Raw genomic sequence first — 13,827 nt, 5'->3', positions numbered from 1 at the left:
AGTGCTGTGCTACTGTGGGAAACAAAGCATTTAGTGTACAAAGCTTGGTGGGTGGGCAAGGCAGGGGAGGCCAGGCCAGGCCAGGCTGGGGTGGAGGTAGGAGGGGAGGATGGTGCTTGATAGGAGGATTTGGTCAGAGACGAGGATAAATAGTTTGGCTGGCGGTGGTCTGGGGTTTGTAATTTGCCGTTGGTAAGGGTGGTGGAAGCAGAAACCCTGATCACTTTCACACACTACCTCTTTCCTGATGGGCGAGGGGGTGACTGGGGTGTCACTGATCCTTGATGTTGGAGGTGGCAGAGCTGAGACAGTGTTGTTTGGCTGACATGTCCTGCTTTGATACTCCAGCCACTTCCTCCGATGTTAAAGAATGCTTGCGATGACTTACTAACTTGCGTTGTTTTTTGCACTGTGCAGATGTATAACTAGTGCAGAGTGCTGACATGCCAGTGTACTATGTCAGCACACAACAACAGTTTATGTAACTGTATCTCTGTTATAATTGTATAAAGCTCTTTGAGGCATTTTAATGTGCCATCTGTTCTATTTATGCTACAATTACCTTCATTCTTGTGAATAAATGGTGATGCTCACCAAAGCCAACTAAACAAGTTTGCTCTTCATATTTATTTATGTTTAAGGTGTTGACATTTCTGGCTGTGCCAGCATTTATTATCCATTCCAACTTGCACCTAAACGGTGACGGTAGTGAGAGTCTAAAGGCACATGTAGCTCAGATTGAGGCCATTCGGCCCATTATGTCTACTAGCACATTAGCGAGTCTAGAGGCACATGTTGCTCAGATTGAGGCCATTCGGCCCATTATGTCTACTAGCACATTAGCGAGTCTAGAGGCACATGTAGCTCAGATTGAGGCCATTCGGCCCATTATGTCTACTAGCACATTAGCGAGTCTAGAGGCACATGTAGCTCAGATTGGGACCATTCGACCCATCAAGTCTACTAGCATATTAGTGAATCTTGAGGCATGTGCAGCCCAGATTGGGGCCATTCAGCCCATCAAGTATGCTCCTAGCGCATTCGGGAGTCTAGACCCAGATTGGAAATGTCATCACACTTGCCTCTACATGGTCACTGATGAAACAGACCGTGGGGTGTGGGGGGGGGGGGTTATGGTTGTAGTCTCATAGCTGCCATTACTGGGTCCTTTTTCTTTGTTCATTTTGGATTTTAAAAATCCCATGACACCATGGAAAGATTTGGACTTTTCCCCGGATTAACGATACCAAACTCTGGCAGCTCGTTCAGTAACACAACTTGTGAGCCAGTCTTGTGGGTTGTATCAGCCTTGTTGTGATCCTTACTCAATGTGACATGAAACCTGCAGCCTCGTTATATCTATATTTCATTTTCTTTCAGTTGCTGAAAAAGCCAGGAATGAGTTCTCCGAAGCAGAGAAATTGCTGAAAGAGGTGGAGAGTTCGATTGGGTAAAGTATCTAAAATATAAACATTTTAGCAATATGATGTTTTAGATAAAGCAACCAAAAAAATTTGACACAAGGAAGCTGAGCAAATCAGTGAAGTTCAGAGTTCAGAAGCTATTTGCAAATCTTTCCATTAACTTTCATTTATTCCTTTATCGTTAAAGAAAGAACATGAATATGATCCACTGTTTGGAGAGCAGGAAAACAAAATAGTAAAAAAAAAAAAAAAGGGGTTTTCCTTGCTGGAAAGTCTAAGCAAGGCGCACAGATTATTTAGTGTAGGAAGGAACTGCAGATGCTGGTTTAAACCAAAGATGCTGGACTAACAGCGGGACAGGCAGCATTTGTCAAGAAAAGAAATGGGTGATGTTTCGGGGCACGACTCGTCTGAAGTAGTGGCTCGATCTGAAACGTCACCCATTCCTTCTCTCCAGAGATGCTGCCTGTCCCGCTGAGTTTGTGTCTATCATAGATGATCTTTTTTTGCAATGCATTAGTTTGTCCTGTAACTGACTAAGATGTGGGGAAGTATTCCATCAGGCTGTCACTGAAGACATTGGTTAGTTAATGTGATGCTGCATTAAATTGCTGATGCAGGAATTGAGTTGGGAGGACATGGATTTGCAAAGTTGCATGCAGATCTGGCACAGAAGATCCAGCCAATTATGCAATGCTTTTATACCTTGTTTATCGGAACTAGAATTGATTTGTTTGTGGTGGCTTTACTGTTATTGACTGGCTTCAAGATTCCTTGCATTTCATACAATGGTGAGAATCTTCTTGGGTTGGACTAGTGCATCTCTAACCCTCCCTAAACTTCTCAACCTTCATCTGAACAGGATATCTTCAAAGAGATGTTCCCTTTGTATATGGATAACATTGAAAATTTTAAAAAGGAATTCAGTGAAACAGCATTTTACGGTCCCTGATAGAACTTGCCTCTTGGCTCTGAAATTAGCCCTGAAGGTACAGCAATCTCTGGCTCTGGGCAGTTAATGTCCCATATCGGTTGTCGTGATCCTCTGCATTCAATGACTAATGCCATGAAAGTGGTTGAGCGCCCAATCCTGTTGAGTTATTGCGTCATTTTGCATGACTCTATGGCAAGTCAGTGCCTCTCACTGGCTGTGAATAGCTCAATGCCAGAATGCGTATAGGAACACCTCTGCCCTCACTTCCATCACCCTCACGATTTTACTTACCTCTACTATGCGAACCAAGTGAGTTTGCTCACACAAAGTTTGCAGAGATGATTCATTTGCTCCCTTGTTTCTGTTCTGACCTAATTTTCTTCTGCAGTCCCTGGGGTGGGATGAATGAGCATGTATGAGTGGAGAGAGCTGCCAAATGAGATGCAGGCGACGGGAGAATATCTGACGAACATGATTCCATGTAGGATTATTCTCGCCAGAAATTGGACAGTATTTAGCTTTGCTTTTAAGATTCCAGAGCGTTGTGTCAAAGAAAGTTATTTCCTTTTGTCTGCTGAGGGTGATGATTGCTTTGGAGCTCTGGTTGGACATGTGCCAGGAGCTCTGATACCCTGACTGTTCTTCATGCTCCAGATTAGATAGCAAGTGGTGACGAGCTGTTGCAATGCTCCTTGCCTGAGGCTGGGCTGGGCTGGCCTGGCCTGGCCTGCGTGCTGGATAGTAACCAGGCACGAGTATAGCTGGCTGTTTTTGGAGTGGCAGAGATGCCACAGGCTTGTCGGGTCCTTGAATCAACAGAAGCTAATTGTCCTGTTTCTGCAGCATTGCTGATGGACAATTAAAGTATTCTAAACTACCTTCTTAGCTTGCATCAAAATATAGCAAGTTTACATTTATTTGGTGCAGTAAATGCACACAGTAAAAATGTGACACTTTATGCAAATTGATTTCTACCCAAACTCCAAAGAAAGTCATTGTAATAATGCAGAATCTGACCCTTCTGCCCAATAGTTCATGCCAGACATGCTGTCCAGTTAGTTTATTTTCACAAGTACCAAGTGAAAAGCTTTTATCGCGTATTATCCAGTCAGCGGAAAGACAATACTTGATTACAATTGAGCTATTTACAGTGTGTATACATGATAAGGGAATAACGTTTAGTGCAAGGTAAAGCCAGCAAAGTCCGATGGAAGGTACACAAAAATGCTGGAGAAACTCAGCGGGTGCAGCAGCATCTATGGAGCGAAGGAAATGGGCTTCGCTCCATAGATTTCCTTCGCTCCATAGATGCTGCTGCACCCGCTGAGTTTCTCCAGCATTTTTGTGTACCTTCGATCTTCCAGCATCTGCAGTTCCTTCTTGAACACAAAGTCCGATGGAAGATGGCCCGATGGTCACCAATGAGGTAGATAGTAGTTCAACACCGCTCTCTGGTTGCTGTCTTCCTGAATTACTCCCATTTAGTCCATGTCCTTAACTGTTCCTGTCTTGGAACCTGTACAAATGTCTTTTAAACATTGTAGTTGTAGCTGGTCTGTCACCTCCTCTGGCAGCTCGTTCCATATACCCACCACCCTGTGTGGAGAAACCTGCCTCTTGGGTTCTATTTTTAAACTTTCATCTTAAATGTATGCCCTATAGTTTTAGATTCCCTACCCCAGGAGAAAGACTGAAAATCCATCTTATCTATCCTCTTCGGATATTATAAACCAAATAAGAAAGCAAACTGGAAAGTGAAGACTTTGCCTGGCAGATTGCTGAGCATCAGATGCTGGATTGATGTTGTCTGTCACCCTGTGTTGAAGTTGCCCAGATAATGGAACGCTAAGCATTGAGGCATTTTAGTTACAGTAATCTTCCAAATCGGAAGGATCTTAACCCGAAACGTCACCCATTCCTTCTCTCCAGAGATACTGCCCGTACCCCAGCATTTTGTGTCCATCTTCGGTTTAAACCAGCATCTGCTGTTCCATCAGAGACTGTTTTGATTAATGATCTGGATGAGGGAATTGAAGGCAATATCTCCAAGTTTGCGGATGACACTAAACTGGGGGGCAGTGTTAGCTGTGAGGAGGATGCTAGGAGACTGCAAGGTGACTTGGATAGGCTGGGTGAGTGGGCAAATGTTTGGCAGATGCAGTATAATGTGGATAAATGTGAGGTTATCCATTTTGGTGGCAAAAACAGGAAAGCAGACTATTATCTAAATGGTGGCCGACTAGGAAAAGGGGAGATGCAGCGAGACCTGGGTGTCATGGTACACCAGTCATTGAAAGTGGGCATGCAGGTGCAGCAGGCAGTGAAGAAAGCGAATGGTATGTTAGCTTTCATAGCAAAAGGATTTGAGTATAGGAGCAGGGAGGTTCTACTGCAGTTGTACAGGGTCTTGGTGAGACCACACCTGGAGTATTGCGTACAGTTTTGGTCTCCAAATCTGAGGAAGGACAATATTGCCATAGAGGGAGTGCAGAGAAGGTTCACCAGACTGATTCCTGGGATGTCAGGACTGTCTTATGAAGAAAGACTGGATAGACTTGGTTTATACTCTCTAGAATTTAGGAGATTGAGAGGGGATCTTATAGAAACTTACAAAATTCTTAAGGGGTTGGACAGGCTAGATGCAGGAAGATTGCTCCCGATGTTGGGGAAGTCCAGGACAAGGGGTCACAGCTTAAGGATAAGGGGGAAATCCTTTAAAACCGAGATGAGAAGAACTTTTTTCACACAGAGAGTGGTGAATCTCTGGAACTCCCTGCCACAGAGGGTAGTCGAGGCCAGTTCATTGGCTATATTTAAGAGGGAGTTAGATGTGGCCCTTGTGGATAAAGGGATCAGAGGGTATGGAGAGAAGGCAGGTACGGGATACTGAGTTGGATGATCAGCCATGATGATATTGAATGGCGGTGCAGGCTCGAAGGGCCGAATGGCCTACTCCTGCACCTAATTTCTATGTTTCATGTTTCTATGTTTTAACTCTGACTTAGTTACAACAATACCCTGGAACTGAAGCCATTTGACAAATTTATTTGAAAGACACATCTCTAAATTTATTTTCTTGTTTTGTTTTACTTTGTGATGTTTGTTTTAGTTATTGGCAGTGGACAGGAGTTTGGAGTGCTTTGAATTGCAGGTTCAAACATCAAAAGTTCTATTGTAAAGTTGCATTGCAGCTGTAAAATGATCATTTCCCCACCACTGTTTTTGCAGGAGCATTGAGAAGGAGCTTCTGGTTGACTTTGGACCTGATGGAGAATATGCATACATGTTCGATCAATGCTATGAAATGACAACAAATGAGTAAGTGGCATTCTTTAATTAATTTTCCTTGCACTCTCTCCTTTTTGTCAGGACCCTGTCTTGGCTTTGGTGTCCCTGTGGATGTTGTAAGATGTGGGCAGATTCAGGGACAGTTTCATCCCAGCTCTTGACCTACCCTCTACCTCATTGGAGACCATTGGACATTGCAGGGCTTTATCCTGCACCCAGCCTCCACCATATCTGGAGGTCATACAGTCCAGGTTCCAACCACACTAAAATATCTTCATCTCAATCAATCCTGCATGTCTGTGGTTCAGAATAGCTGCCTTGTTTTGAGACGTTATTTTAATGTACTTTATCCTTGCTGCTTTGCAAGCAGGTGTTAAGCAATGGATATTGTCTTTGGTAATTCTGGTTCATACGTGAGGGGCAGAATTAGGCCATTCGGCCCATCAAGTCTATTACGCCATTCAATCATGGCTGATCTATCTCTCCTTCCTAATCCCATTCTCCTGCCTTCTCCCCATAACCTCTGATGCCTGAACTAATAAAGAATCTATCTCTCTGCCTTAAATATATCTGCTGACTTGGCCTCCACAGCCTTCTGTGGCGAACAATTCTACAGATTCACAGATGGATATATTCAAGTATCTGTCTAGATCAGCAAAACTAGGAGTGCTTGAACATCTGTCACAGTTGTAATTGTGTGCATTCTAATCCATCTTCACAGTCCTAATCCATAGCAAAATAAAACTTGGGTTCAAACTCATGAGGCACCAGTTGTCACATTCCTCCCTACCTCCCTGTTCCCAAACCAGTGTGGATAGAAGCATTTCTCTCCCCTCCACCCACCCGATGTCGACTTTACCAGAGCTACTGGTTCACTTTGATATTTGGGGGCAACGTGTATTTGTAGAGATGAGAAGACCGATGTGGAAATCTATCAGATAACGTAGATAAATACAGGTTTGAGCGATGTGAAACTAATTGTTTTGCTAATGTGTTCAGTAATTGTATTGATAGTTCAACAAGGAATGTGCCCTTGTTACGTGGCCAGTTGTGACGGGGTTATGATTCCCTGTAATTCAATGTTGGTGAGGCCATGGCTGAAGTGCACACTTGTGCTGGGCCTTGGGATCACAAATCCACTACAGAACCGCTGCATTCAGAAGCACTTTCCATTGCCTCTTCATCCTCTCTGGCCTTGTCAACATGTTGAATTTCAAAGGCCCACTTAAAGTGGATAAATTGGCCAACCATTGTTTGCAGGTGGGATGGTTCAGAGTAAGTCTTTCTACTATGAATAATGAGTCAAAATGCTTGGGTAATTTGTTAGTTTGGATAATTTATTTTGTGCATTGGATTTAGTAGTGTGTTCTGTCAATCTTTCTCCCACACCTTGTAGTTTAATCATCATTGGTGGGTTTAGTGTTTCTCTTGTGACCTTCAGGCAGCTTCACAGAGGTGTGTGTGTGGGTGGTTGTCCATGAGACATTGACCCCAAGTGTAAGCACCCAAATCCCTCCACCCTGACCACTCTGCAAGTTCACATGCCTAGTTTATCACTTCTAGTTTTAACAACAGGTTCTTGACATAAGGCGTGGTCCAGGATGGCTCGGTCTGTTTTGTGGAAGGATCCTTCACGATGATTTTAGATTGGCACAATCAAAGTTTAAATGTGATAATGTTGTGCAGCTCCACTTGAAGTATTGATGGAAGCAGTGTTGTAGTTGAAAGTGTTTGGCCTTTGTCCCCTTGATGTGGGGTGTGGTCACCCAGTGCTGGGTACACCATGTGATGGAACAGGCCTGCTCGTTAATGCTTCAATGGCGTTTTACTTGTCACACATTTACAACTGCATGGTGAAATTATATTTGCATATATATATTACACATGCGGGCACCACCAATTTTGGCGCCATTATTCAAAGTCCAGTCCACCCGTGCGCTCGATGTACCGGAGCAATTGGCACAAATCGAAGCATTACCCCGGCTTATGATGTTCGTGACATTCATTGCTTACAGTACGTGTACTTGTTCCTTTTTATAGAAGCATCTACCAACAAATGTTCACAATAGGTTCTGTAGGTTATAAAATCGCAGATGTCAAAATAATCCTTGATGGCTTTTCTGACCATGGAGTCCATTTTAACAAAATGTGTCAAGAGGTTTCTACTTGAGATGGGATTAAAACCTCTCATCATACGAGTTTGTAAATTCACAACGTGTAGATTTTAATATGCATTTTTTAATGCTATAAATCCATTGAGTATCTAACATTGTAAAATCTGCAGTACTTTTCATAGGAATGGTTGCAAATAGTTTACCATGGACAAATAATGATTCAAGAGCAAGATCAAAGCTTGGCCAAACGTTTGCATTTGTTGCTGGTCTTGTTTTTAATTTCCCTTGCTGTGAAAGTGTGACTGTCAGCTACTGGGTAACTAAATTGTGTGATGAGGTTAGTATTGGAGGAATTGTGATATCCTAGAATTTTGTCGAGCTTGGAGGATTGGACCCATGGAAGGACTTGGAAACAAGGAGGAGATTTGGGAACAAGCAGGGCGACACGGTGGCACAGCTGTAGAGTTGCCTCCTTACAATGCCAGAGACCTGGGTTTGATCCTGACTACGGATGCTATCTGTACGGAGTTTGTACGTTCTCCCTGTGACAGTGGGTTTTGTCCGGGTGCTTCAGTTCCCTCCCACATTCCAAAGACGTACAGGTTTGTAGGATAATTAACATGTAAAACTTTTTTAAAATGTCCCTAGTGTGTAGAATGGTGCTAGTGCACGGGGTGATCGCTGGTCGGCATGGGCTTGGTGGGCCGAAGGGCCTGTTTCTGCACTGTATCTCTAAAGTCTAGTGCTTATCACCAAGCACAGCATGTAATTGTGAAACCAGCGAAATATAATTCCAAAGATGCTGCCTCACCTGCTGAGTTCCTCCAGCATTTCTGTCCACCGAGCGAAATATCTTGATGCCTTATAAATGCAATTTTATCATTCTTGTGATGAGAAGAAAATATTTCCCCAAACCTCTGGTGTGAGCTGCTACCAGAGACAGGCGAGGCTGTAATCGAGTTAATACTCTGGTGTGTGTGAAGCTGCCTTTACAAAGCACCACCTCTCGCGGTGAAGTTGAGGATAAACTACAGCTTCAGGTGCCAAAACTTTTATTTTGTACATTAATTCAGCAGGCAATGTGTCCCAATTCTGAATGATGTCCTGGTTTCTTGCTACTGATGGATCCTTTTTGTTTTAATTTAAACTTTGTCTTTCTCTTAAGGCAGTGTTTTACAAAACTAGGGTTCTACGATATTCACGAGAGGATGGGGTGAACACAGGTTATTAAAGACAAAGTGTGAGAATAATGAAGCCAGTGTTCAGGGTTTTGTGTTTAACTCCAGGTTCCTTTTCTTCTAGGTACGTCTACAAACTCTGTCCGTTTAACAAAGTGGCCCAGAAACCAAAGCATGGGGGTTCCGAAACTAACCTTGGGTAAGATGATTTTGGGCTTATTCCTGACTGAATGGTGTGGCTGATATTTGGAGACGAGAAGGAAAGCTTGGAGCAGTATTTAACAATACGCTAGCATTCTGTCGTAGGTTGTGGGGTTGAGGCAGTCAGAACTGCAGTCCCTTCTATACTCGAACGTGAACAAATCAGAGTAATTCAAGTCCGATTATTTGTTCACCATCCATGCCGCCTAACGGTTGCATAACCCGGTGGGCCAGGGGTGTGGAGTTGAGCGGGTGCCAGACTGCAGCTGGATGTGAAAGCTGTGGGGGAAATGTGGGCTGCCCGGGGTTATTCCAGGGTATTGAGACCGGATCGATCAAACTCACTGAATGGAGGATGGTGTGATGCCTTGTGCCAGTCTAGTTTAGTATCGATCACATTAGATGTGTGTTAGAGCACTTAGGTCCCAAAACAAAAACTGCATTGCTGGCTCTCAGCACCAGAGTCCTGGGATCCATCCTGACTGCGGGTGCTGTCTGTTTGGAGTTTGCATGTTCTCCCTGTGACTGCGTCGCTTTCCTCCAGCTGCTCCAGTTTGCTCCCACATCCCAAAGACACGCGGGTTTGGAGGTCAATTGGCGTTTGTAAATTGTCACTAGTGCATTGGGTGTGAAAGTGGGAGAACATAGAGCTTCTTTATGGGTGGTGGCTGGTGGCCATAAACTGGGAAAAGGAGATGCAGGAATCTGCTGGAGCTGCAGGGAGGGAGTGAATGAGTGAGGGATGTAAACCGGGTGTCCATGGGAAGAAGCTGTAAACACAGTTACCTGCTCATTGAGTGCATGGGAGCAGTGAGGGTGAGAACTGATCAATAACGTTAACTATTTAACTTTGGCAGGGTGTGGAGCTCGTGGGCCGGACCAGAGAACAACAAGTTCAGTTTCATGAAGTACGACCATGGTACTGGCTGCTGGCAGGGCCCCAACAGATCCACCATGGTCAGTGCCTTTTGATAAGTTCTGGCAAGTGTGAATGGTTTCTTGTGCCGTGTGGGGTCAGTGGTGCTTAAGTCAGGAGCAGTAGTTGTACTGCAAGCAGCAGGTGTCCGAGTCTGGCCAGTAGTTTTACAGCAGTGTGTGCGGTCAGTATACCCCATTTGTGGGGAGTCTGGGCAGTGGTTTACCTCAGTGTCTAGAATATGTGGACAGTAAATCTTCTCGGAACCCTTTCAAGCTTGACAATATATGGGCCACGCAGTGTTTATATCTTGTGTCTGTGTGCCGCACTGTGTGTGTGTGTGTGCGCTGCACTGTGTGTGTGTGTGTGTATGCGCGCGTCGCACTGTGTGTGTGTGTGTGTGTGTGTGCGCCGCACTGTGTGTGTTTGTGCTGCACTGTGTGCGCGCGTCGCACTGTGTGTTTGTGTTGCACTGTGTGTGTGTGTGTGTGTGTGTGCGCTGCACTGTGTGTGTGCGCGCGTCGCACTGTGTGTGTGTGTGTGCGCGCGCGTCGCACTGTGTGTGTTTGTGCTGCACTGTGTGTGTGCGTGCGCCGCACTGCGTATATTTGTGCGCGCGGATGTGTGTGTATGTGCGCGCCGCACTGTGTGTGTGTGTGTGTGTGCTGCACTGTGTGTGTGTGTGTATGTGCGCGCCGCACTGTGTGTGTTTGTGCTGCACTGTGTGTGTGTGTGCGCCGCACTGCGTATTTGTGCGCGCGGATGTGTGTGTGTATGTGCGCGCCGCACTGTGTGTGTGTGTGTGCGCCGCACTGTGTGTGTGTGTGTATTTGTGCGCGTGGGTGTGTGTGCCACACTGTGCGTGTGTGTGTGTGTGCGCGCGCCGCACTGTGTGTGTGTGTGTGTGTATTTGTGCGCGTGGGTGTGTGTGTGTGTGCGCCGCACTGTGTGTGTGTGTATTTGTGCGCGCGGGTGTGTGTGTGTGTGCGCCGCACTGTGTGTGTGTATTTGTGCGCGCGGGTGTGTGTGTGTGCCACACTGCGTGTGTGTGTGTCGCACTGTGTGTGTGTGTATGTGTGTGTCGCACTCTGTGTGTGTGTGTGTGTGTGTGTGTCGCACTCTGTGTGTGTGTGTGTGTGTGTCGCACTGTGTGTGTGTGTGTGTGTGTGTGTGTGTCGCACTGTGTTTGTGTTCTACAAGTTGAGTTGAATATGTAGTAGGGTCAGGTGCTCTAACAGCAATTGTTGATTACCTGCAGGTGAAGCTTTCTTGTGGTAGAGAGACAATGGTGTTGTCGACCTCTGAGCCGAGCCGTTGTGAATACCTGATGGAATTTTCAACTCCAGCCTTTTGTCAGGAAGGTGTTCATGATGGCAGTGACCACGATGAGCTGTGAGCTGCGGGCAGTGGACGAAACAGGTGAAAAAACGCGCGCAGGTTCCTGTCCTCTGTCCTCTGATAGAACTGCCTCGAACCAGGAGGCTGCGAAACTGCATATCTGGGAGAGGACTAAAGAGCAACATGTTTTATTGTTAACTCACACTCACACTAATGGCACCTTGCTTAACAATGGTTGTTCACCTTACACTCTGTCAACCTCATGGGGGAAGCATTGCAGGTATTAGGTACCCACACTAGACTTTTTTAGATCTGTTTTCACAACTTTGTCTCTGAACAGAGCATTTCTTGAGGCTGAGGAGTTGTTCACCCAATCCATCAACTTGTGTAGGAAGAAACCTAAGTTTAAGCCAAAGACTCTAAAAGCTGGAGTAACGCATCGGGTCAGGAAAGAATGGATGAATCCTTTATTTGAAAGGGTGTCGGCAGTTACAAAGCACCTCTGGAGAGAAGGAATAGGTGACATTTCGGGTGGAGACCCATCTTCAGACTGAGTCGGGGAAAGGGGAACTTGTGAACCCCTGTTCCCAATGTTACTGTTCTTTCTCCCGCAGGTGGACAGTCGTCTTGGTGAAGAAGCGGCTGAGAAGAGTTGGAGGAGCTTGCAGCACTGCCGACCCAGCGAGCTCGTTCTCTCCCACACTCACTTTTATATTTAGTTGCAGCCCTCCAAACGGGCACCTTCGCAAAATATCCCCTCGGTCCCCAGGGCACCTCACCTCCCCTTCCTATCGCAGACCTCATCAAAACTTTACAAGTCTCTGGTTTTTAACCTGGGTTTTCCCTCTCCTTTCTGTTATTGAATCCACAAAGTGGTGCCCAGTGCACGCTGCAAAGGTCTTTGAAATTAAGTTGAACTTTTCAGTGATTTTAAAACTTTAAAGGGGGGGAAAAAAATCAATGGGCTGATTGGAGCTATGGTACATGGGTTGCAATTAATACGTGGGTTAAAGTAAGTCTTATTCTGCTCGGGACTCTATTGTGGGCTGCTGCCTCTAAGCTTCAGTGTGTCTGGGATTTCCTTTCCTACATGCTACCTCCTCCATCCCCATCCCCGCTCTCTCCCCCTCTCTCTATCTCCCCCCCCCCCCCCCCATCAGTAGCAGCTAATGTTGGAAATATCCTAAATGTGAAAGCAGTAAAATACCAAGCTCTTGTCTGTGTGGAGTTTCTACTTTGAACTCTCCTCCCCCCCCCACTCTTGTGTTGCTCTCCTTATAGCGGGTGCTTGAAACCTTTGCCCCCCCCCCCCGCCTCCCGGCAGGAGACCAAGGCAGTTACAGGGTGGGTTTTTCTAACCGGTGTCTCTCTCTACTCAGCTGGCTGGATTCAGGCGAGTGAAACATTTCACGAGGCATTATTTATCTTCTGCAAGGGGCAGGTGTGTTTTCTTTAGCCTCTGCTGTGGTGACAGTGGGTAATTCAGCATCGAGCTGCCGTTTGTTGATATGCTGCTCCTGTAACTCCCTTCCCCACCAACATCCAGGCAGATTCCATTCAAGCAGCCCACTTTAGTTGTATCTCACACCCAGTTTTTCTACTGACCTCGAGTCTCTATCCATGCAATCGTGTCTTAACAAATTGTCAGTGGGATCATTGTATTTTTTTTAACCTAGACTGTCTTTCCAGAGGCGACCAAAGGTGTTGGTCGTTGTCCTTCCAGGCAGGCTGCCTTGTCAGCTGTTTACAATCACATGCTGCCCTGGTCAAATGTATTAAATTGTATTAAATAACTATCTTCTGGTGATAATAAAATAAACAGGTGGCTGGAACCGGAACTGATGTGTTTTCCTTCCATTTATTTAATCGTAGGAAACGTCGGTGGGATGGGTTAGAGAGTGTAGCCCCTCTGATTGACCGCGTGCAGTGGACAGGACAGTGCTGCTCAGCCCAGGCTCGCTGGTAAGGCAAGATTCACTGCAGAGTCATACCGCAACATTGAGGCAGCAAGTTGCTCCTTGTGGGATGGAAAGCACTTGGTGGTAATCTCAGGTGGATAGCAGCTTGTAAATGGGGCCAGAATGGTCCATGGTGATTCTAGGCCAACATTAGCAGTGTCTCCAAAGACAATATCACTGGCCCGTCCTGGTCAGTATTGCCCAGTAGGAATCAGTGGCCCATTATTGTCACTGCAACTCCATTTATACACAATCACTAATAATCTTACTGCAAACAGGCACAATGATACGTCAGCACAAGGGTGTAGGAAGAGAAGTTTACACAGAGTGGCCATGTTTCTGGTGCATTTCATATTCCACTCCACAGGCGTGATGACGAGTTTGATCCATGTGTGTATATTCCACACACATACTAACATGGACAAATAACAACATGTGCATCTCTACCACCCTGTGCCCCGTTCTATAACAGACAT

At 45.6% G+C, this 13,827-nt stretch overlaps 1 protein-coding gene across 2 annotated transcripts in view; it reads left to right on the top strand.

Moving 5' to 3' along the window:
* The window catches only part of prkcsh (protein kinase C substrate 80K-H), a 46,017-nt gene extending 33,676 nt beyond the window's left edge, over positions 1 to 12,341 (top strand). For both annotated transcript variants that reach the window (XM_033050737.1, XM_033050738.1), the window contains 6 exons: positions 1,381 to 1,450; positions 5,587 to 5,676; positions 9,063 to 9,137; positions 9,997 to 10,096; positions 11,314 to 11,474; positions 12,008 to 12,341. In XM_033050737.1, coding sequence (XP_032906628.1) covers positions 1,381 to 1,450; positions 5,587 to 5,676; positions 9,063 to 9,137; positions 9,997 to 10,096; positions 11,314 to 11,451 — 473 coding nt within the window. In that variant the 3' untranslated portion in view covers positions 11,452 to 11,474; positions 12,008 to 12,341. The remainder of the gene's footprint in view (positions 1 to 1,380; positions 1,451 to 5,586; positions 5,677 to 9,062; positions 9,138 to 9,996; positions 10,097 to 11,313; positions 11,475 to 12,007) is intronic.
* The last annotated feature ends 1,486 nt before the right edge of the window (positions 12,342 to 13,827 follow it).

The sequence above is a fragment of the Amblyraja radiata genome, chromosome 35 (genome assembly GCF_010909765.2).
Source record: "Amblyraja radiata isolate CabotCenter1 chromosome 35, sAmbRad1.1.pri, whole genome shotgun sequence".
NCBI lineage: Eukaryota > Metazoa > Chordata > Chondrichthyes > Rajiformes > Rajidae > Amblyraja > Amblyraja radiata.
The sequence above is the reverse complement of the archived record's forward strand: the minus strand, read 5'-3'. Positions and strand labels throughout refer to the sequence as shown.